Source organism: Aethalodelphis obliquidens, unplaced genomic scaffold (genome assembly GCF_003676395.1).
Source record: "Aethalodelphis obliquidens isolate GAN/ISIS:26980383/991018 unplaced genomic scaffold, ASM367639v1 scaffold12, whole genome shotgun sequence".
Lineage (NCBI taxonomy): Eukaryota > Metazoa > Chordata > Mammalia > Artiodactyla > Delphinidae > Aethalodelphis > Aethalodelphis obliquidens.
In genome coordinates this window covers 12,362,958-12,387,115 of record NW_020837956.1, presented here as the reverse complement: position 1 = coordinate 12,387,115, position 24,158 = coordinate 12,362,958, and the positions used below count along the sequence as shown (strand labels likewise).

The following is a 24,158-nucleotide window of genomic DNA, read 5'->3' as shown; positions in this document are numbered from 1 at the left end:
CCAACAAAGATAAAACTGCTGCAAAGAAACAGAAAGTGATAACTCTGGATAATGTTGGAATGAAGTTTGAATCAAACATAAATGAAGTTACAGGAGAAAATAGCTGACTGTGAGAATGCTGACGCTGCCACTGTTCAAGAGACTGTGGACACACAGCCAGGGTAACTTAGTGAGGCTGAACCTGACATAAGTGAAGAAAGACGTTCTGATAAAAAGGATGAAGGTGCCCCAAAAGAAGGGGCGCTAGCAAAAAATTTCACATCACAGGAATACTGAGATTATTTCATGCACTGAAAGTTCAAAGGATAAAATACTGGAAGCTGATCTGAACTTAGAAAGGAATCTGACATTCACCAAAGCATAAAGAAGATACTTGTTCTGTGTCATAAAGTTATATGACAAGAAGAAGGCAAACACTATGCAATCTACTCAATAAACAGACTACTTGATAATGAAACAATCCATGGAAGTGGTTTTTTTTTTTTTTAAACAAAGAAAAGAAACAATTCTCACAGGTTCTAATACTTTACAATGTACTAAATAAAATTTTAGTTTTACTATTTTTTCATTCCCCTATACATTTAAAACTGACAATAAGAGAGTTTTTAATCTTCTAACACAAATTTTTTAAGGTCACAAAACAATTATAATTTTTCTCCTTGAGTATTAAGATTGCTTTGCAGGGGACGTCCCTGGTGGCGCAGTGGTTGAGAGTCTGCCTGCCAATGCAGGGGACACGGGTTCGAGCCCTGGTCCGGGAAGATCCCACATGCTGCGGAGCAACTAAGCCCGTGCACCACAGCTACTGAGCCTGCGCTCTAGAGCCCGAGAGTCACAACTATTGAGACCACATGCCACAACTACTGAAGCCCTCGCGCCTAGAGCCCGTGCTCCACCACAAGAGAAGCCACCACAATGAGAAGCCCGTGCACTGTAAAGAAGAGTAGCCCCTGCTCACCGCAACTAGAGAAAGCCCCGCTCAGCAACAAAGACCCAATGCAGCCATAAATAAATAAATTTACATGCAAAAAAATGCTGTTGGATCCTTTCAAAAAAAAAAAAAAGATCGCTTTGCAGGATTTCACCTTACTTGGTCATTTGTACAGTCCTTTACTACCATGCAAATGAAGGAACACCTGTATATTAAATTATAGAAGAATTTATAAAGCAAAACAACAAAACCCAATTTCTCCCTAGTATAAAGTCAATAATACTTTACAATTCTTAAGTTTTTTGTTTTCAAATGCTTTTCCAGACCTTTAAACAAAGGGATAGTAGCTTATTTATAGTTGTATAAAGATGACAAGCTAGAACAATGATGAATTGATAGAAAGGTTCTCTCTTACCTAAGACAATCTGAGACCACCTTTCTGACCACTGAGAGCTATCATTCCTTCAGTATCATCAATGGAATTTACACCATTTTAAGAACCTTCCAAAAGCCAGTCAAGTTCAAGGCTATCCAGCTCAGTTACAGACCCAATAACAGAATTCTGACATGTCACATATACTGAGTTTATCTTAGGTGCCACAATTATTAGCTGAGTTAGGAATGTTACATATGCCAGCCGAAGTGAAGCTTCCATTCATACCAATGCTCCCATGATACTAGGGTTATTTAATTCTCTAACTACACTGGCTCATTTTTAAACACGTCTACAGCAGACAATTAGGGTAATAGTCACTAACAAAGTCAATCCTATACTTTCTACTAACCACTAATAACTCATGAAGTATTGTACAAGGATTCTTTTTGAGAAGAAAATGGAACAGAAATTTTATGTATATTCTAACATCTTGTGTAGGTGCTTCCCATTTTCATTCTCTTTTACAATGGATTATTTATTTGCAACTTCATCTAAAATGACTACTTTAAAAAAACTACAGTAATTTCAAGAAGTAGATTAGATAATTCTGCCTTTGCCATTTTCAGAAAACAGACTCTATAAGTAGTCAACAGGAAAAATCCAGCTCATGACTTCCAAAGGCAAGGAGCTAATCTTCCCTCAAGAGTTGATTTAAACTAGATTCAGAACTTAAAAGAACTGAGTTTTCAGATGTACATACATATATACATGTATGTTATATATTACTTGGTAAAAACAGTTCCTACCTCAGGATCATCATCATCAAAATCATGGTAAGTGGAATGATCTGGATTATTCACTTTATCCAACAGTTCGATTGCCAAAGACCGTGTCAAAGGCTGTGTGACAAACGGGTGCTATAAAAATAAAATAACATAGTACAGAACAACTTATTAGAAGTCTGTTTGAGTGACATTTTATATTTTGAAAAAAGATATATTTCAGGGCAAAAATAATACCTGTAGTAGCTTTTCAGCAGTAGGTCTTTTTTTTGGATTTTTGGTAAGTGCCATTTTCACAAAATGATGAAAACTATTTGACCTAAGAAATTTTGAAAATCAGATTTTAAAATTTCAATTATTTTTTTGCTCATGACTATAAAAGTAAATAACACAAAAATACTTACCACTTCATTTTATCCTTTAGTTTAGGAGGCTGAAAATTGCTTTTTGTCATTAGAAATAATGCTCTGAAAAATCAACAACCGTTACACAGCATTTTAAGATTGCATATTTTAATATATAATATTAATTCTATTACTATAATTCCCAAATAAGGTAAAGCAAGACTAAGAATATTACTTGTTCATGACATAATAAATAATACTGGGAGGGGGGGAGGCGACCTTAATTTAAGCACAGGATTCTTTAACTATGACACACTGACCTCATTGGGTGTAAGTCAAACATAGGAGGCTGCAGCTCAGCAAGTTCTATGGCAGTGATCCCCACTGCCCAGAGATCACAAAGCTGATTGTACCCGCCTTTCCTCTCAACGGCTGCGACTTCTGGAGCCATCCTGAAGGAAATAGTCCAGAAAAGAAAAATCTATTTATTGCATTTTCCTTCTTATTCCCATCAGAGGCACACCATCACTATGTAAGCTGAGGCCTATTTAGGCCCTGACATCTGAAAAATAAGTATGTAGTACTTAAATGGCTCATATTTCCCAAGATCTCAACATCTCATAAGACTCTCCATCCCAAGCCCCTCCTGATTTCTCCTTTGTTACTTTAAGCTATTTACGATAAAGGTTTATAAAAATTTACAACTATAACAGAGCGACATGTACCAATCTGTCCACATCCCAATCTCTCTCTTCCTCTGTACATGCAGAATTCTACAGAGACATAACATGTAGTAAATAACTTATCATTTTTAGCTCTTCCTTCTTACGTCAATAAACTGCAATCTGGCCTCCGACTGTTTTCACTTGACCAATACTATTTATTGGGGCACCAAGAATCTTCATGTAGTACCTAACTCACATTTACTATAAACTTAAGTGGTTGGTGAAAAGTTATAAAAATGAGTGCTTTTAAAAATATATATTTATTCAGATGAAAGTTACCTGAATTCAGTATTTTTCTTGTTTCTTTCAACTTTACTGTAGTCTTATTCTAATTATACCTCTATAAATTTGTATTTTATTAAATAATTATGTTGATTTTCAAATATAAAAAATTTCAAATCCTAAGCAGTAGTTTTGAAAAGAACTACTTGAGATAAACATTTGAACTCTTACATATCAAAAGTGTGAGTTAAACAGGCAGCCTTACAAGTATGTTTGTTTTCCTGGTATGATTTCAGGAAAGTCAAATATGTCAGTAAGTTAACCAAAAAAAAAAAAAATCCCTCTAACTTTCTAAATGCTTGGTCTTAAAATGTTTTTAATCTTTATTGATAGCTAGAGTCCAGCCAGCTGTGGAAATGCCCCAGTAGAGGATGGAAGTACACTGGTGACATATTCTTAACTAGCTGGCCACAGCAGCTGATGTTCTCCCTTCCTCTATAAAAATATGAGTGAAAGATTCCACCCAGTGCACTTGTACTCCTGCCAGTTAAGTTGCATGCTTACCGCAATCAACTGAGTCATCTCTGAACCTGTTTATTTGTTATGTTTGTTATTATAAATAATCTAATTAAATATAATAAAAACTAATTTATTGTGAAGGTAAAAAGAGTAAGCTGTTATGAAAATTAAAGTGTATGCTTTAGAAAAACTTGTTAAAGACAAGTTTCTAAAGACAAAAAAAACAAAAAAATCTGGCAAATGAGGTTAAGAAAATGATAGCTGTAAAAGATTAGGAAGGCTACAGACTGCATAATTCCATCTGTATGACACTGGGGGAAAGGCAAAACTGTAGAGACAGAAATCAGATCAGGTGTTGCCAGAGGCTAGAGACGGGCCAAAAGAATTTACGAGAAGGGCACAAAAGGAAACTTTCCTGGGTGATGGGTACCTATGTTTTACACGGATTGTGGTGGCATTTTTCACTACCACAGCGTGTCTCAAAGTTCATAGAACTGTACACCTAATGAGTCTAAATTTATACCTCAATAAACCTGACTGGAAAAGTCACATGCTTTGTATGTGGCTGCATTTTAGAGAAACACAAACCAGGAAATGTGGATGATTTACATCTAACTAGTTATCTACGCAAAGGAAAGGCCTTGGTCCTACATCAAATGATTGGGGGAAAAAAAAAAAGTACACTCACATGCTTAAATTGAAATAAAATGTTTAAGGTACATGTGTAGTGTATTAATTTTGAGATTTGCCAATTCCACAGACTTTTTTGATTAACTGAATAACTGCCAACCTTAGTCACAATGAATGAGAGATTCCATTCTATCCTATATCCCTAGAGTTTAGGTGGGAAAGACATGATACTAGAGAGAGTTGAAGAGTCGGAGCGTTCCAAAACATTATTTTGCCTAATTCGCAATTTCACATGCTCCCAAGATACTACCTACTCTATCATTAGAAGAATGACATTAGTTTTTTATCTCTGAAGCTTCAGTTGGAGATCAGTTATCATCAACAAACATTTACTAAGCATGTGTAGAGAATCATGCTAGACCCTGGAGATTCAATGAGAGTTCCTCCAGATGTTTAAAATCAAACTGAGGAGACAGAGTATCTAAAAATAATAACAGATAGCTCTTTAAGCTCTTATTCCTCTCAGAAATCAACCCCGAAAAATAAGAACAAAAAAGAGAAATATAAACGTATCACCTTTGAAAAATCCAGAAGACATATTTGGACTGGAAATGAAATAATAGTAAATGATGTGGCAAATAGGAAGAAGGACAAACCTAAGTGTGTGTAGAGGACAAGACCAACTAGCAAGCCAAGAACCCCAGAAATATGTAAAATTTAATGTACGTCAGTTACTACTTTACTGATGACTAGGTTCCAACTAGCTGGTTCTCAGCCCCTAAGAATCCCAGAAAGGCTGACAAATTAGGGTTAGAAACTTACAAAAGCAGAGTTAAGCTTGAGGTTGAAAACAGGTATATTTGCAAATGTCAAGTCTAAATAATGAATAGTTAGTCCACCAGATTCCTCTTCTCATCTGTTAAGGCCCAGCAATTACTCCTTCCCCATTCCTACTGGATAAAGACCAACAGAAACTGGACGAGGGGCTTCAGACTCAGACATATCAGGAACAAAGGGGAGCAGGGGCTGCGAGCAGTAGAAGTCTGTGTATAACAATGAGTTCCTCAGCTTCCTTCACTTACTCATTTCCGGGACACTAAAAACTGGGTTTACATGCTACATCCCATGCACACACGGCTACAAATCAGCTTTAAGTGCCTTGCTCTTCAATGTAAACCAGAAGAAAAGGGTTACTAGACATTTGAGGGAAGCCTCCATCATGAAAGCATGAGTCTCAAAAGCTTTGGAAATCTTATAGAAATAAGAACAAAAATGACTTTTAAAAAGTGACAGAAAATTAATGGATTAATCCAAGTGATCCAAGATATAACTAATGAGTTTCAGAAAGAGAGAGAAGGAAAAAGTAAAGCAAAGAAATTATCAAAGAAGTAATGCAAGAATACTTCCCAGAACTGAAAGGCACGAACCCTGATTGAAAAGCACAAATGCCAAGTACAATGAATAAAAGTAAAAATGACAGGGCTTCCCTGGTGGTGCAGTGGTTGAGAGTCCGCCTGCTGATGCAGGGGACATGGGTTCATGCCCCGGTCTGGGAAGATCCCACATGCCGCAGAGCGGCTGGGCCTGTGAGCCATGGCTGCTGAGCCTGCGCGTCCGGAGCCTGTGCTCCGCAAAGGGAGAGGCCACAGCAGTGAGAGGTCCGCGTACGGCAAAAAAAAAAAAAAAAAAAAAAAATAAAAAAGACAAAAAAAAAAACAAAAATATTCTGAAGTACACTACCATGTAATACCAAACCATCAAAAAGATTCTAGTAGGGAGGGGTTACATTCAAATATCATGTGTCAACAGTTTCAGCCAGTTTTGGAGCCCATCGGCTGCCAGCCCCCCCACCTCTCCACCAGTGTGTGACGCATTCCTTCCACATCTACCTATATGAAAGCATCCCTCTGTGATGAGGATGGGGCGGTGGTCCACACATAGTCCAGTGGCAAGAGGGAAAAGTAAGGTGATGTGAGCGGAGCCCTCTTGGCTGTGTGGCTGACAGGGTCTTGCTGCTCCAGCTGGGTGTCAAGCCTAAGCATCTGAGGTGGGAGAGCCAAGTTCAGGACATTGGACCACCAGAGACCTCCTGGTCCCACATAATATCAATCAGCGAAAGCTCTCAGAGATCTCTGTTTCAACGCTAAGACCCAGGTCCACTCAACAACCTGCAAGCTCCAGTGCTGGACACCCTATGCCAAACCACTAGCAAGATGGGAACACAACCCCATCTACTAGCAGAAAGGCTGCCTAAAATAATAATAAGCTCACAGACACCCCAAAACACACCACCGGACGTGGTCCTGCCCACCAGAAAGACAAGATCCAGCCTCATCCACCAGAACACAGGCACCAGTCCCCTCCACCAGGAAGCCTACACAACCCACTGAACCAACCTTACCCAATGGGGGCAGACACCAAAAAAAAACGGTAACTACAAACCCGCAGCCTGCAAAAAGGAGACCCCAAACACATTAAGTTAAGCAAAATGAGAAGACAGAGAAATACGCAACAGATGAAGGAGAAAGGTAAGAACCCACCACACCAAACAAATGAAGAGGAAACAGGCAGTCTACCTGAAAAAGAATTCAGAGTAATGATAGTAAAGATGATCCAAAATCTTGGAAATAGAATGCAGAAAATACAAGAAACGTTTAACACGGATCTAGAAGAACTAAAGAGCAAAGAAACAGTGATGAACAACACAATAAATGAGATTAAAATTCTCTAGAAGGAATCAATAGCAGGATAATTGAGGCAGAAGAACACATAAGGGACCTGGAAGATAAAATATGGAAATAACTACCACAGAGCAGAATAAAGAAAAAAGAATGAAAAGAATTGAAGACAGTCTCAGAGACCTCTGGGACAACATTAAATGCACCAACATTTGAATTATAGGGATCCCAGAAGAAGAAGAGAAAAAGAAAGGGACTGAGAAAATATTTGAAGAGATTATAGTTGAAAACTCCCCTAATATGGGAAAGGAAGTAGTCAATCAAGTCCAGGAAGCACAGAGAGTCCATTACAGGATAAATCCATGGAGAAACATGGCAAGACATACATTAATCAAACTATCAAAAATTAAATACAAAGAAAAAATATTAAAAGCAGCAAGGGAAAAGCAACAAATAACATACAAGGGAATTCCCTTAAGGTTAACAGCTGATCTTTCAGCAGAAACTCTGCAAGCCAGAAGGGAGTGGCAGGACATATTTAAAGCGATGAAAGGGAAAAACCTACAACCAAAATTACTCTACCAAGCAAGGATCTCATTCAGATTCAATAGAGAAATTAAAACCTTTACAAACAAGCAAAAGTTAAGAGAATTCAGCACCACCAAACCAGCTCTACAACAAATGCTAAAGGAACGTCCCTAGGGAGGAAACACAAGAGAAGGAAAAGACCTACAAAAACAACCCCAAACAATTAAGAAAATGGTAATAGGAACATATATATCGATAATTTCCTTAAATGTAAATGGATTAAATGCTCCAACCAAAAGACACAGACTGGCTGAATGGATACAAAAACAAAACTCATATATATGCTGTCTACAAGAGACTCACCTCAGACCTAGGGACACATACAGACTGAAAGTGAGGGGATGGAAAAAAATATTCCATGCAAATGGAAATCAAAAGAAAGCTGGAGCAGCAGTTCTCATATCAGACAAAATAGACTTTAAAATAAAGACCATTACAAGAGACAAAGAAGGACACTCCATAATGACCAAGGGATCAATCCAAGGAGAAGATTTACCAATTGTAAATATTTATGCACCCAACATAGGAGCACCTCAATACATAAGGAAAATGTTAACAGCCAGAAAAGGGGAAATCGACAGTAACACATTCATAGTAGGGGACTTTAACACCCCACTTTCACCATGGACAGATCATCCAAAATGAAAATAAATAAGGAAAACAAGCTTTAAATGACATATTAAACAAGATGGACTTAATTGATATTTATAGGACTATCCATCCAAAAACAACAGAATATACTTTCTTCTCAAGTGCTCATGGAACATTCTGCAGGATAGATCATATCTTGGGTCACAAATCAAGCCTCGGTAAATTTAAGAAAATTGAAATCATATGAAGTATCTTTTCTGACCACAATGCTAAGAGACTAGATAGAAATAACAGGAAAAAAACTGTAAAAAATACAAAAACATGGAGGCTAAACAATATGCTACTAAATAACCAAGAGATCACTGAGGAAGAAAAAGAGCGAATCAAAAAATACCTAGAAACAAATGACAATGAAAACACGACGACCCAAAACTTATGGAATGCAGCAAAAGCAGTTCTAAGAGGGAAGTTTATAGCAATACAATCCTACCTCAAGAAACAACAAAAATCTCAAATAAACAACCTAACCTTACACCTAAAGCAATTAGAGAAAGAACAAAAAAACTCCAAAGTTAGCAGAAGGAAAGAAATCATAAAGATAAGACCAGAAATAAATGAAAAAGAAATGAAGGCAACAATACCAAAGATCAATAAAAACAAAAGCTGGTTTTTTGAGAAGATAATCAAAATTGATAAACCATTAGCCAGACTCATCAAGAAAAAAAGGGGGAAGACTCAAATCAACAGAATTAGAAATGAAAAAGGAGAAGTAATAACAGACCCTGCAGAAATACAAAGCATCATAAGGGACTACTACAAGCAACTCTATGCCAATAAAATGGACAACCTGGAAACAGTGGACAAATTTTTAGAAAAGCACAACCTTCCAAGACAACCAGGAAGAAACAGAAAATATAAACAGACCAATCACAAGCACTGAAATTGAGACTTCGATGAAAAATCTTCAACAAACAATAGTTCAGGACCAGATGGCTTCACAGGCGAATTCTATCAAACATTTAGAGAAGAGCTAATACCTATTCTTCTCAAACTCTTCCAAAATATAGCAGAGGGTAGAACACTCACAAACTCATTCTACGAGGCCACCATCACCCTAATATCAAAACCAGACAAAGATATCACAAAAAAAGAAAACTACAGGCCAATATCACTGATGAACATAGATGCAAAAATCCTCAACAAAATATTAGCAAACAGAATCCAACAACACATTAAAATGATCATACGCCATGATCAAGTGGGGTTTCTCCCATGAATGCAAGGATTCTTCAATATATGCAAATAAATCAATGTGATACACCATATTAACAAATTGAAGGATAAAAACCATATGATAATCTCAACAGATGCAGAAAAAGCTTTTGACAAAATTCAACACACATTTATGATAAAAACTCTCCACAAAGTAGACACAGAGGGAACTTACCTCATCATAATAAAGGCCATATATGACAAACCCACAGCCAACATCATTCTCAATGCTGAAAAACTGAAACCATTTCCACTAAGATCAGGAAGAAGACAAGGTTGCCCACTCTCACCACTATTATTCAACATAGTTTTGGAAGTTTTAGCCACAGCAATCAGAGAAGAAAAAGAAATAAAAGGAATCCAAATCGGAAAAGAAGAAGTAAAACTGTCACTGTTTGCAGATGACATGATACTATACATAGAGAATCCTAAAGATGCTACCAGAAAACTACCAGAGCTAGTCCATGAATTTGGTAAAGTAGCAGGATACACAATTAATACACAGAAATCTCTTGCATTTCTATATACTATTGATGAAAAATCTGAAACAGGAATTAAGGAAACACTCTCATTTACCATTGCAACAAAAAGAATCAAATACCTAGGAATAAACCTTCCCTAAGGAGACAAAAGACCTGTATGCAGAAAGCTATAAGACACTGATGAAAGAAATTAAAGATGATACAAACAGATGGAGAGATTATACCATGTTTTTGGATTAAGAATCAACATTGTGAAAATGACTCTACTATTCAAAGCAATCTACAGATTCAAATCAATCCCTATCAAACTACTAATGGCATTTTTCACAGAACTAGAACAAAAAATTTCACAATTTGTATGGAAACACAAAAGACCCCGAATAGCCAAAGTAATCTTGAGAAAGAAAAATGGAGCTGGAGGAATCAGGCTCCCTAACTTCAGACTATACTACAAAGCTACAGTAGTCAAGACAGTATGGTACTGGCACAAAAACAGAAATATACATCAATGGAACAGGATAGAAAGCCCAGAGATAAACCCACGCACCTATGGTCAACTAATCTATGACACAGGAGGCAAGGGTATACAATGGAGAAAAGACAGCCACTTCAATAAGTGGTGCTGGGAAAACTGGACAGCTACATGTAAAAGAATGATATTAGAACACTCCCTAACACCGTACACAAAAATAAACTCAAAATGGATGAAAGACCTAAATGTAAGACTGGACACTATAAAACTCTTAGAGGAAAACATAGGCAGAACATTCTATGACATAAATTACAGCAAGATCCTTTCTGACCTACCTCTTAGAGAAATGGAAATAAAAATAAACAAACAGAACCTAATGAAACTTAAAAGCTTTTGCATAGCAAAGGAAACCATAAAAAAGACGAAAAGACAACCCGCAGAATGGGAGAAAATATTTGCAAATGAAGCAACTGACAAAGGATTAATCTCCAAAAATACAAGGCAGCTCATGAAGCTCAATGTCAAAACAACAAACAACCCAATCCAAAAATGGTCAGAAGACCTAAATAGACATTTCTCCAAAGAAGATATACAGATTGCCAACAAACACATGAAAGGATGCTCAACATCACTAATCATTAGAGAAATGGAAATCAAAACTACAATAAGGTATCACCTCACACCTGTCAGAATGGCCATCATCAAAAAAATCTACAAACAATAAATGCTGGAGAGGGTGTGGAGAAAAGGGAATCCTCTTGGACTGTTGGTGGGAATGGAAATTGATACAGCCACTGATATGGAAAACAGTATGGAGGTTCCTTAAAAAACTAAAATAGAACTACCATATGACCAGCAATCCCACTACTGGGCATATACCCTGAGAAAACCATAATTCAAAAAGAGACATGTATCACAATGTTCACTGTAGCACTATTTACAATAGCCAGGACATGGAAGCAACCTAAGTGTCCACTGACAGATGAATGGATAAAGAAGATGTGACAGATATATACAATGGAATATTACTCAGCCATAAAAAGAAATGAAATTGAACTATTTGTAGTGAGGTGGATGGACCTAGAGTCTGTCATACAGAGTGAAGTAAGTCAGAAAGAGAAAAACAAATACCATATGCTAACACATTTATATGGAATCTAAAAAAACAAAATGGTTCTGATGAGCCTAGGGGCAGGATAGGAATAAAGACGCAGACATAGAGAATGGACTTGAGGACATGGCGGGGGGAAGGGTAAGCTGGGACAAAGTGAGAGAGTACCACTGACATGTGTACACTTCCAAATGTAAAATAGATAGCTAGTGGGAAGCAGCTGCATAGCACAGGGAGATCAGCTCGGTCCTTTGTGACCACCTAGAGGGGTGGGAGGGAGATGCAAGAAGGAAGGGATATGGGGATACATGTAAACGTATAGCTGATTCACTTTGTTATACAGCAGAAACTAATAGAACATTGTAAAGCAATTATACTCAAATAAAGATGTTAAAAATAAAAATCATGTGTCATAATGGCACCACAGTTCCCATCAACATCAGAGAAAAGACACTAGAGCAATGCTTCAAAAATTCCAACCTAGAATGCCATATTCATCCAAATTATCAATCGCGTGTGTGTGAGGCTAGACATGCAGAGTCTCAAAAATTTTTACCCCTCAAATTTCTCAGGAATTTATCAAAACGTGAGAGAGGGAGAAATTTGTGAAGGAGGAAGAAGACCTGGATTCCAGGAAATGAATTCCCAAGGCGAAGCTATGGAAAAATCCTAGAAAATAAACATTTCAGATTGGAATAGGAGGGAGGAGGACCCCAGGAAGACTTAACTTTAATAAAAACAAAACAAATTAAACAAAGCAAATAAAACCTCCCCAAATCAGGACTATTTATGGCTTGGAAAATTATATAGAGGCATCTTTCAGACTGCAGAATATGGGGAGGTATGGAAGTCTTGGCCAAGGATAAAAAATACAAACTAAGCAAATAAAAGAATTATTAGATATAAGAAAAAATTTTAAAGACAGTTAAGTGTAAAGTAGTATAATAATTGACTCAGCAAGTACACTGAAAGGATAAGAAGACTGAATGATGAGAACTATTAATAAAATCTTCACCTATTGTAACAAAAAGCCTATAAATAATAATAATGCTACAGATGGCAGAAGACACAACTAGAAGAATTTATCTGTCTCTTTAGCAGTATTTGACTTTTAAAGTATGTACCTGTTTGATAAAAAGACAAATATCAAAAATGGTATACATCATATCTTAAACATGAAAAGAAGTCATCTAGATTAGTGCTATCCCACTGCTGAGGAGGCAGATCAGGAGGGCACTGGGGGAGGAATGGTAGCACTTAAGCTAAAGAATGTTAAGACTTCCAGAGTGCCCTTACTTCAAGGGAATCATGTGTGCTAAAAAGCTCTATACCTATCCACCACTATATGCACAATGACTAACAGCATATCTGGCACATAGTAAGTGGTAAAAACATTTATTGAACAAATAAATGCATGAATAAGATAGTTTGTATACAATGATCAAAGAACACCCAGCAGACAAAAACATGGCTAGAGAGGAAGGTCTGTGGAGGCAACTAGTAGAACTTAAAGTTAATGAGGCAGGGACTTGCCAGGTGGTGCAGTGGTTAAGAATCCGCCTGCCAATGCAGGGGACATGGGTTCGATCCCTAGTCTGGGAGGATCCCACATGACGCGAAGCAACTAAGCCCACGCGCCACCACTACTGAAGCCCGTGCCTAGAGCCTGTGCTCTGCAACAAGAGAAGCCACCGCAATGAGAAACCCATGGACCAAAAAGAAGAGCAGCCCCCACTCGCAGCAACTAGAGAAAGCCCGTGCACAGCAACGAAGACCCAACACAGCCAAAAATAAATAAATAAAATAAATTAATTAAAAAAAAATAAAGTTAATGAGGCAGACAGAGGCCAGACACCGGAAGACTCCAAATGCCAAGAAATATGTACTTGATCTTGTGTGCAACCAAGATATGTCAAAAAGTTTTGAGCTAGGGAATACTGTGAATAAGATAATGTTAAAAAATTCGTCAGAGTACAGACTAATCTGTGAAAATACATGTAATATGTGTAGGACCAGGAGTTGGGTTTTTTTTGGGCAAAACTGGAACTATATCAAGGTTTCTAAAAGCATATCAATCTTTGAAGCCCTTTCCACATAATAAAAAATAGTATGGAGAATATTCTATGGCTATGTATTGTAATTCATCCAAAAGTATATATGCCTAAATTACTTAGCCTGTTGCTGACTTCCTTAATCTGTTTTAGTCCTAATAATTTTGACCATTCAGTCTATTTTTTAATAAACACTGCATACAATAATGATAGAAAAACAAAAAGTTAAATTATCAATTAAAATACAATTACCAATATGGTGTACCAATGAAAGACTTCCGTTTGGCAATTGTAGCTGTTATCTGAGCAGACACTCCAAAATCAGCTATTAAAAAAAGAGACACGTTTAGAAAATAAAATAAAGTAAAATTATTTAAAAGTAACATATAATTATTTCCATTAAATTAATTTCACAGAAATGAGATATTCTCAAACATCACATTAAAATTTGTAACTCTAATGGACTAGCATTAAAATATCACAAAATAGTGCGTATGATAGCCAAATGGATTCCCATACATCCCCACATGAATCAAATGACAACAAAAGTCAAGATCAAATAATTTTGATGAGGAAGAGACAACTGAGAGAATCTAACCTGCCAGATTTAATGTTATAATTTCTAATTCCCAGGACCTGAAATTCAAGGAAAATCACTGGAAGGGACCTTAAGTAGGAATACATTCCATTCACTTCCTGCCAGATACATAACAACTGACATTAAAAAAAACAAAATCTCTATTGGTAAATCTATCTACCGTGAAAAGACAAACAGAATATTCCCCAAAATCTTACCTTAGCAATATATTCTAATACCAATAACAATCACTATCAAGAAATTTATTTTTATGTCAGTTTATTTTTATGTTGCTATTTTTTAAGTATATTGAGTTCTAATATTTTCTAGTTTTTTTAATGATGATTTCTAAATCTTTATAAACTAAGACATATTATATATAGGATGCCTTTGAGTAAGGCACATAATATTGACACAAATTTTAAATTGCAGATGGAAACTGTTCACTAAGCCATCAACAGTTAGATAACTGCTTTTCTCATATTTAGAGGTAGCTTAGGAAAATTTTATTATACGTAAATTATGATACTTTTAAATCTGATTAGTCCCTATTATAGGCTATAGGTCAAAATAGTTTAATCATATTTTTAGAAGATAAATATTTGCTTGAATTTTGATTTTATAGTGATATGTAGTTCAAAATAATTTTCATATTTGTTATTAAATACTTCATTTAATATCTAACAGACATAACTTTGTTTATAAAGTTATTATACTGTACATGTTTCCTGTCTTAAACTTTCAGATTAAGTTATTACTTAGGTATTGAACTATTTTAATAACTTGACAATCAAAAGTTACAAAATAAAAGTTACAGTTTCAAATAAAGCACGATTCAGCATCTAAATTACATTCTTATATAACTAATACAGTGTTTCATTTTAAAAGCTTGTGTAAGCAGGTAGGATTTTTTGCATTACTGAGTTTTTGGCTTTTGTTTGTTTGCCTTATTTTTTGGTCACAAGGTAATCTCGTATAGATTTCTTACTAGAAGTCCCACTCCTAGGGTTAGAGGTGAAAGAATTTTTAAGGGATATTATTTCACTATATCTTTATAATGAATCTGTCCCATGTGAAGGATAGACTTTATCCCCACTTAAGAGAAGAAGAAATAGATACAGAGAGATTACATATGTCATGTCCCGCAGTGAGATTTCCACCTAAAGATATATAGATGCTGCTGAGGGAGGGGAAACCTAGTCCTGGAGAGGAAAACATAAACTTACTATGTTTTGGAATAAATTTGTGCAAGTGACGAAATTAAAATTTACTTACCTAATTTCACATGACCATTATCCGTTAACAGAATGTTAGCTCCCTTCAAAGTGAGAACATTTCAGTTAAAGTAGGAAACATTTTATCAGAAAGCACATATAGAAGATTAAATATATATATTTAAAATAATCACAAGTGGCAGGCTTAACCCTAGAAATACTGACGATTTATAGTAGGCCCAATTGAAATGTTAAACCATTACATTCATAGGAAAATTTACTGTCCACTTTTTAGGCAATTTGACTATCCCTACATAATGTTCTGCCTTGCAAAAAGCTGCTATTAAAATAATATGAATGTTATTATGAAAGTGGCATATTAGTTTTAATCTGAATGCTATTTTCTTACTGATTAAGCGCTGTCACTATACTAAACTGTTACCTTACAATGGCATTATTCAGTTCCTTGAATTACATGTTAAACTTCATTGCCATTTCCTGTCCAAATCCACCAAAACACATCTCCCTTTCTAGGTACTTAACATCAGTTGAACCAATGCTAATGTGTAAGACTGAACCTTACTACTTAGTCTGTGGGGCTGTCCATCCTAATGTGTCTCTGCCCAGAGTATGGGGCCATTCAATACATAAACAACTAGGCACAGTCCCACAGAATTAAAATGTCACCTGTTTGCATGACCTAGCAGCATTTTTATCCACTTTTGCTTCTTGACCTAAGCTCAAAGAAGAAGGTGATAATAATGACTTCATCTTCAAAAAACTGAGAGCTTTTGGAGGAGGTAGAAATACTGCCTCTCAAAGGTACTACAGGCTCCCCACCCCTGTCCCGCCTCTGGGCAACTTTTAAATGAGGAAGCAAAAGTAATCCGTTATGGTTCAGGATGCAATCAATTTTGTAAGTATAAGGTCGGGGTAACAAATACTAGGAAACCCCTTCCAGCCCCCAAAAGAGGAAGAAATAACCCAAACCTGCACCCCTTGATATTACTGCAACTCTAAGGAGTAACGGGAGAAATGAGAAAAAGGAAAAAGAAACTAGAGTAGGGATTTCAACTTGAATTAGGCCCTAGCTATCTAGACTTCTGCCAGAGTCTTCAGTTTGGTCTTTCCCCAGCTCCAGATTAATTTTTCTAAATTACAGTTTATATCATGTCACCTGCACTTATAATGCATTCTTCCATCCATCCATCTAGGTGTCCATTCATCCCTCTCTCCCTGAGACTACTAGCAACCAGATGCTACTTGAAGCTCTGGGGTTATAGTAATGAAAAAGTTCCAGCTCTCAAGGAGTTTACATCTAAGCAGGAGAGAAAGAAAATCTAAAAACAAATACACACACACACACACACACACACACACACACACACACACACACACGAATGAATGAACCAATAAATGATTCAAAGCCAGGTAAAGATAAGCACTCTGAAGATAAAGCAGGAAGGGAAGGCCTCCCTAAGGCAGGGATATTTAAGCAGAGATCTAGTTGAAGAGAGGGTGCAGAGTCATGCCAAAATCTAGAAGAACATTCCAGAAAGAGGTAACAGCAAATACAAAGTCCTGGAACCAGAATGAACTGAACATATTCCAGGAACTCCAAGTTTAGTGTGCCTAGAACAGAATGAGTAAAACGAAGAAGAGCATGAAATGAGGTCGGAGAGGAAAGCAGGGGCCAGATCATGCATAACCTTAATGGCCACGGTAAAAACATCTGAATACTGTACTGAGTATGGTGGGAAGCCAACCGTGGTTTATAAGCAGGAGAGTGACAAGATCTGATTTACAAAGGTCACTTTGGTGTGAGGTAGAGAACTGACTGTAGGATCACTCAAGAATGGGAGCAGGGAAACCAGTTAGAAGGCTATTCCAGAAGTCCAGGTGAGATATAATATAATGGTGGCTTAGACAGGGTAGAAATAGTGGTGATGGCTAGAATCTATCCAATTAGGCCCAAACTCTGAAGTCCAGCGCACGAGTTCTTGCATAGTGGAGCACCAAACCTCCTGGCCAACACCATCTCTTATCACTCTCCTACATTCTCTTCTCTTCAATTATATGGTACAGCCTTTATACCCCCTAAAATGACCCCACACTTTCTGACCTCTGTATCTTTGCTCACACTGTTCCTTCTGCTTAGAAGGCATTCCAACTTCCATTTCTGACAAAAATCTATCAATCCTTCCAGATCATTTAAGTGCCAATGACACAGAATCTTTCTTGATACACTTATCTTCTTAGGATCTCTCCCACCTTTGAATCCAAGGCTCTTTGCTTATGTCTTTTAAGTGGTTTATGAACAATACTTAGGGTAGAGGATCTCAGCAGGTGATCTGAGAGTCCACTGAAATTTCATGCAAAATTTGAAGGCATGTGCATAAGAGCATTTTTGGAGGAGAGAGTCCATGGCTTTCATCAGACTCAAAGAGCACATGATTCCCACACCCACATCCCCTGCAAAAAAGGGTTAGAACCTTTATGTTAGAGAAAACAAAAGGGGGAAAGAAAAAGCAGGAGGTAAGATGAATGAGGAAGAAGAAAAGAAAAGAAAAAATAAACAACAGAGAAAATATCCAGGCTGGGAAGACGGCAGTATCTTTGGAAATAACCTCAGAGTCCCAGGATAGGGGTGGTTTACCACAGCATGGCCCGTGTACCTGCTCTCCTCTGCCAGTTAAAGACCAGCAGAAAAGGTCAAGGCTTAGTTTATCCATTTTTATACATTATTAATGACAGTTCCTTAAGATTGCCAAAGTTTACTACAATATTCAAAGCATGAAACTTCCTAAAGACTGTAACTTAATGGAAGCTATGGACCTAATTTGCATTTTATAAATAAATAACTACAAATAAGCTAAAATGTGTTATTAAAACATGAATCCACAATTGTACACTTTAAAAGGGTGAATTTTATTGTATGTGAACTGTATCTCAATAGAGTTGCTTTAAAAAAATTAATAAACCCTTCAAAGTATCACTCAATTTTATTATAGTAACATATTAAGATAACAAATTCATCAAACAGAATAACTGATACAATTTTGCTCAACAGTTTGGGGTCAGAATATTTAAAAATGAAGAGAGGGCCATTAGGTAAACATATGATATATACCTTTATATCCCTGTGCATTTTTCCTTTACTGTGAAGATAGTATAATCCCTGGAGTTTCAAAAAAAAAGAAAAATTAACAAGACTTTACTACAGAACACCCTTTGGGATTTAAAGTCATCAATGAGTAGTATTCTGTCTTATTTATTTACTCATCACAGAAAGCACTAGTGATAATCATTTTATTTTACCAGAGTATCTGAAAAGATAAAAGAATCAAGAAAATGAGAGGCGGAGCTCAGTTTGAACCACTAATTTTCCTAAGAGAAATAATTTTCACTAAACTCTGCAAATAGTTTGAAATAACTTTTTAAAAGTAAATATCCAATTTGTATCAGAATGAGTTTCAATCCCATAAGAATGCTTAATTTTCAAGCTTTTCTTTGGTATTAAGAGGAATATAAAAATAAATAACCAATCCATAGTGCTTAAATTTTAGGAGGTACATTATGATACTGAAGTTTTAACGTGTTTATTAGCAAATATAATTTGAGTTTACTACACAACTTTGAAATGTATTAAATTCAAGAGTTTACCAAACTAGAATATTTAAATCCTTACTCTGCTTAACAGGTAATGCACAATAATTAAACATTTAATTTAATAAAGAACATTACTTTTTAATTAACATTGAATTTACCTGTAGTGTTTCTCTGCTAACATATGCAATTTGCAGTTCTGACAGAGGTCCCGTTACTATAAGAGGAAAAAAATTAATGTTAATAAAATTAGTCGAAGTATGTTTTTCAATAAGAGACAAAGATTACAAGTTCCACTAAGCAATAGACTTAATATACTTAAATTCTACTAAAAAGTAAGCTTCATGAGGGAAGGAATTTTAAAAAATCTGATTTGCTTATTGTATCCCCAGTGTTTAGAACAGTGCCTGGCATGGAAAAGCTACTCAGTGTTTGTGGAATGAATAAAACATTGAAATAGTCACTGAAATTAATTACATTTTCATGTTTACACCTGATCATATTACCTCTTAAATGTTAAAAGAAAGAAAGCATGGCCAAGACGTTTAGCTAGTTTTTATTAAAGCTTTTTAAAAAAACTGACATGTAACATTGACTAGGTTAAAAATCAATACTTTTCCCCTAAAATTATTAGCTTTATAGATATAAAATTAATACATGTTCAATATAAAAAAATTCCAATCAACAGAGACAGGTCTTTTCCTTATCCAAACCAGTATTACTCAATAATAAACAATACCAATAGTTTGGCCTATAGTCTACCAGATGACTCAATGCATACATGTTTTATATAGTACAGGTATGTAGTGCACAAACACATAAACATAAATGGAATCATATTACACATACAATTCTGAAACTTGCCTCTTCACTTATCATGGACATCTTTCCATATCAATATACATAGCTTAATCATATAATATTTGAATATTTCCTCTGTGCACATCTTTCGACTTATGAAAAGCATTTAAATAGTTTTCTCTTTCTCGCTATTAAATCACTTTAGAATAAAGAAGTTAAGTTAGGCAGGAAAAACTATTCTAGAAACTGAATCAAATTCCAACCATGAAATCACGTGCTAGACAGCGATCTCCCATTTACCTAAACTTAACAGCTTTGTAAAAATGCGTAGTTCAGAGTACATGTATTTTACAATGGTGGAAGAGAGAAATCTATTTCACTTAGATTCTTTCGGGGACAAGACTAAGTTTAAATGAGGATAAACCATATAGAAACTAACTTCCGTGGCTTGTAAGCCTACTCTCATCCAGTAAGATAGGGCTTCTTGAGATGTGTGTTCCCACAATACAGCAAATAAGATAACCTGAAAACCCTGAAAGTTAACACCAGGAAAAAAAATTTTAAATAATCTTTTAAATGCCTAGCTAAGCTCATAAACAGTAACAGACTTGTCCAGAAGCCAAACGCAAAAACGAAAATGTAAAACAGAATGGTAAAAATGACAAATAGTCTAGTTGTCTCTTAGGGGAAGGCCAATCTTAGTAAGCTAGGGCTTTAGTTTTATCCCCTACATGGGCACAGAAGAAAAGGTTACAGCTCTGTAGAAGAAGAGTTAAAACAAACACCCACATAAAACCAGAATCCTTAAAGGGCTACACCCTCATTAAAATAGTGGACTAGCAGCAGATGACTAGGGATTTGTGTGTCACGGCCTGGGATCTGGACAGGAGAAAAAATGTTTCCTCTTAGAATTTAAAAGGCCTCTTCTTCACTCAGGTTTAGGGTTCAAATATATATAGAAAACAATGAGGTCACTGGGGTCCCAGGGGAAAAAAAAAATCCATCACTGTCGGAAGGACACGCTCTCAAAAGCCATATGGAATTCCCCCTGAAGATGATCTCAAAATTATGAAACAAATGAGAAAAAAAATTCACCATAAATGATATAACAATGCATAAAGTTGTTAAAGGACAATATTAAACAGAAAGAAAAATGTTCAGTGAAAAATAGAGACAAAAAATCTATTATGTTGGAACAATAAAAGGTTCTAATGTTAGTTCTCAAAGAAAAAGTAAACAGAAGGAGAGGAGAAGGAACTCATGAAAAAATGTAACGTCAAAAGTTGCCCTGCTGCCCTCACCCTCGTGGTCAAAATATGTCCATGAATTCTCTAATACATCCCCCTCAAGAGCTGGAACTTAATTCCCTTCCTGAGTGTGGGCTGGACAGAAATGACTTGCTTTTAAAGAACAAATTGTGGTGGTAGTAACAGAATGCAAATTCTGAGACTACATCATAAAAGGTTTTATGGCTTCCTCCTTGCTCTCTGGCATCATTTCCTCTGGGAGAAGCCAGCTGCCATCCTGTGAAGACACTCAAGCTGTCCTATAGCGAGATCCTTGTGGCAAGGAATTGAGACCTCCTGCCAATAGCTATGTAAGTGAATCATCTTGAAAGCAAATCCTCCAACCTTAGTCAAGCCTTCAGATGACTACAGTTCCAGCCAAGAGCTTGACTGCACCCTCACGAGTGACCATGAGCTAGAATCATCCAGTTCGCAGACATTTGGTCCTGCCCCAAACCTCCCTAAGACTTTTGGTCCACACCAAAAGGCTCTTGATATTTGTTCATATTTGGTCCTGCCCAAAATGTCCATAAGACATTGGGTCCATGCCAAAAGATCCTTGATATCTGGTCCTGTCCAAAACCATGTGGCATGAACCAAATATGCTCATGGACATTCTGGACAGGACCAAATTTCAAGGATTTTTGGCATGGACCCAATGTCTTATGCATGTTTTGCCCTGTCCTGCAAGGGAAATCACCCAATTAAACCATTCTTGAATTCCTGACCCTTATTAACTGAGATAATAAATGTTTGTTTTAAGATGACAAATTTTAAGATCATTGTTATACAGCAATAGATAACTAATATAGTTCTCCTTTCAGGAGAGTTAAATTTAAAACAATCATTTGGAGTAAATGATGGACGTAAGACAAAATATAAAATTTGGCTTAATGGTACTTTATAAATAAGTGGAAATAATTTTAAAAAGGAGGCTTTAATCAAAAAAAATTTTGCATGATGGATCAAATTTGGTTTGTATACACCAGCAAAGAAACAAACAAAACCCCACAAGCACTGTGGTAATTAGAAAAGTAGAACTTGTCTTTCACCAAATAAGGTAATCCAGGATATTTATTCTACTCCCCATAGAATGACAACATGATGAAAGAGAGAGAGGAGAGGAGGAAAGAGACACACACACAGAGAAATGGAGGTGTATGTTTTATATGGTGATGCAAGCAGACAGCAGTGTAGACTACAGCCAAAGAGGAGTATACGTTGCCATGAGGAGGTTATCTGGTAGAAACCTGGGTGCAATCAGAGGTGTGCATACAGAGAAAGACAGGGTTTGGGGCTGCATATAAGCCTGTATATTCTTAGCATGCATGTTTGAGAGCATCCAAGTTAATACGAAATTATTTCTTCCACTGACCCAGTTGCTGTATAAACAAGTCAGTACTAACAGATTCATATCACTATGTTACTTCCATCAGAGGGATGAAATGGAATAACAATCATGACAACCTATCTCTGTAACTAAATTGGCTTTCTTGCTTCTTAATGAAGAAAACAGAATCAGACACCTAAGACCAATCATGTATATCTGATGGGATTACCAGACAATCTAAGACTAAAAAATAAGTATGCTTAAATAAACTAAAGATATAAAAGAAGGGATGAAAAATTACAAGGAAAGAATAAGACAAAAAATGGAAAGAGATGTGAAATAGAACCAAACAATTTCTAGAAATGAAAAATATGGTCACCAAATTAGGTGTACAATCAGTGAACTGGAAGATGGTTACGAGTACCCTCAGTGCTCTGAGGGATTAAAAAGTGGAAAAATGAAGCTCACTTTAAGAGACATGGAGAGCTAATGTACATCGAACTGAAATTCTAGAAGGAGAGATCAGAGAACCTGAAGGAGAAAATATTTGAAGGGATAATAATTGATCATTGTCAGACTTGAGAAAAGAACTAAAATCTTGGACATAAGCACTTCAAGTCCCAAGCAGGAAAAGTAAATCTACATTTAGATACTAGAAGCACCAGAAATAAAGAGAAAAATCTTAAAAGCAATTACAAAGAAAGGAAGATTACCTGTAAAGGATCAAGTCAGCAGAAAGTACCAAGAACTACAGAAACTAGAAGACAATAGTCCAGCATCTTCGAAATGCTAACAAAAATACCTGTCAACGGAGAAAATGTGCCTATGTCCACTTAAACTATCATTTAAGAATGAGGATCAAAGACTGAGAGTTTACCACTAGAGGCCTAGCTGAAAAAATCTTCAGGAAGAAGGAAATCAGTAAGTGTGGAAACAATAGTAGAGAAATTAGTCCAAATGAAGACAAAAAAAGGGGAAAACAGCTTTTTAAATTTATAACAAGCTTCCAGAAATACCGTGTATGTTCTGCAATGCAAAATGATGACAAATATTTCTCAATTTTCACTAAACCTTTGAAATCAAAATGTCATTAATAAAAAGGAAAATTTTCTCAAATATGAAGAATAGCCACACACCTAAAAAAAAATATTCTCAGAAAATAACTTTTTTTGTTTTTCTTGCCTCCTTTGTCATAGATTAGTTGACCATAGGTGTGTGGGTTCATCTCTGGGCTTTCTATCCTGTTTTACTGATCTATATTTCTGTTTTGTGCCAGTACCATACTGTCTTGATTACTGTAGCTTTGTAGTATAGTCTGAAGTCAGGGAGTCTGATTCCTCCAGCTCCGTTTTTTTTTTTTTTTCCCAGTACTTGGGCCTCTCACTGTTGTGGCCTCTCCTGTTGCAGAGCACAGGCTCCGGACACGCAGGCTCAGTGGCCATGGCTCACGGGCCTAGCCGCTCTGTGGCATGTGAGATCTTCCAGACCGGGGCACGAACCCACGTCCCCTGCATCGGCAGGCGGACTCTCAACCACTGCGTCACCAGGGAAGCCCCAGCTCCGTTTTATT

At 36.4% G+C, this 24,158-nt stretch overlaps 1 protein-coding gene across 4 annotated transcripts in view; it reads right to left on the bottom strand.

Moving 5' to 3' along the window:
- Positions 1-24,158, bottom strand: part of MAP4K3 (mitogen-activated protein kinase kinase kinase kinase 3) — a 190,500-nt gene that overhangs the window by 57,489 nt on the left and 108,853 nt on the right. For all 4 annotated transcript variants that reach the window (XM_027113315.1, XM_027113316.1, XM_027113317.1 and 1 more), the window contains 8 exons: positions 19,333-19,388; positions 18,696-18,743; positions 15,627-15,669; positions 14,027-14,099; positions 2,754-2,885; positions 2,494-2,556; positions 2,327-2,408; positions 2,114-2,224 (listed from right to left, as the gene is read on the bottom strand). In XM_027113315.1, the coding sequence (XP_026969116.1) occupies positions 2,114-2,224; positions 2,327-2,408; positions 2,494-2,556; positions 2,754-2,885; positions 14,027-14,099; positions 15,627-15,669; positions 18,696-18,743; positions 19,333-19,388 (608 nt within the window). The remainder of the gene's footprint in view (positions 1-2,113; positions 2,225-2,326; positions 2,409-2,493; positions 2,557-2,753; positions 2,886-14,026; positions 14,100-15,626; positions 15,670-18,695; positions 18,744-19,332; positions 19,389-24,158) is intronic.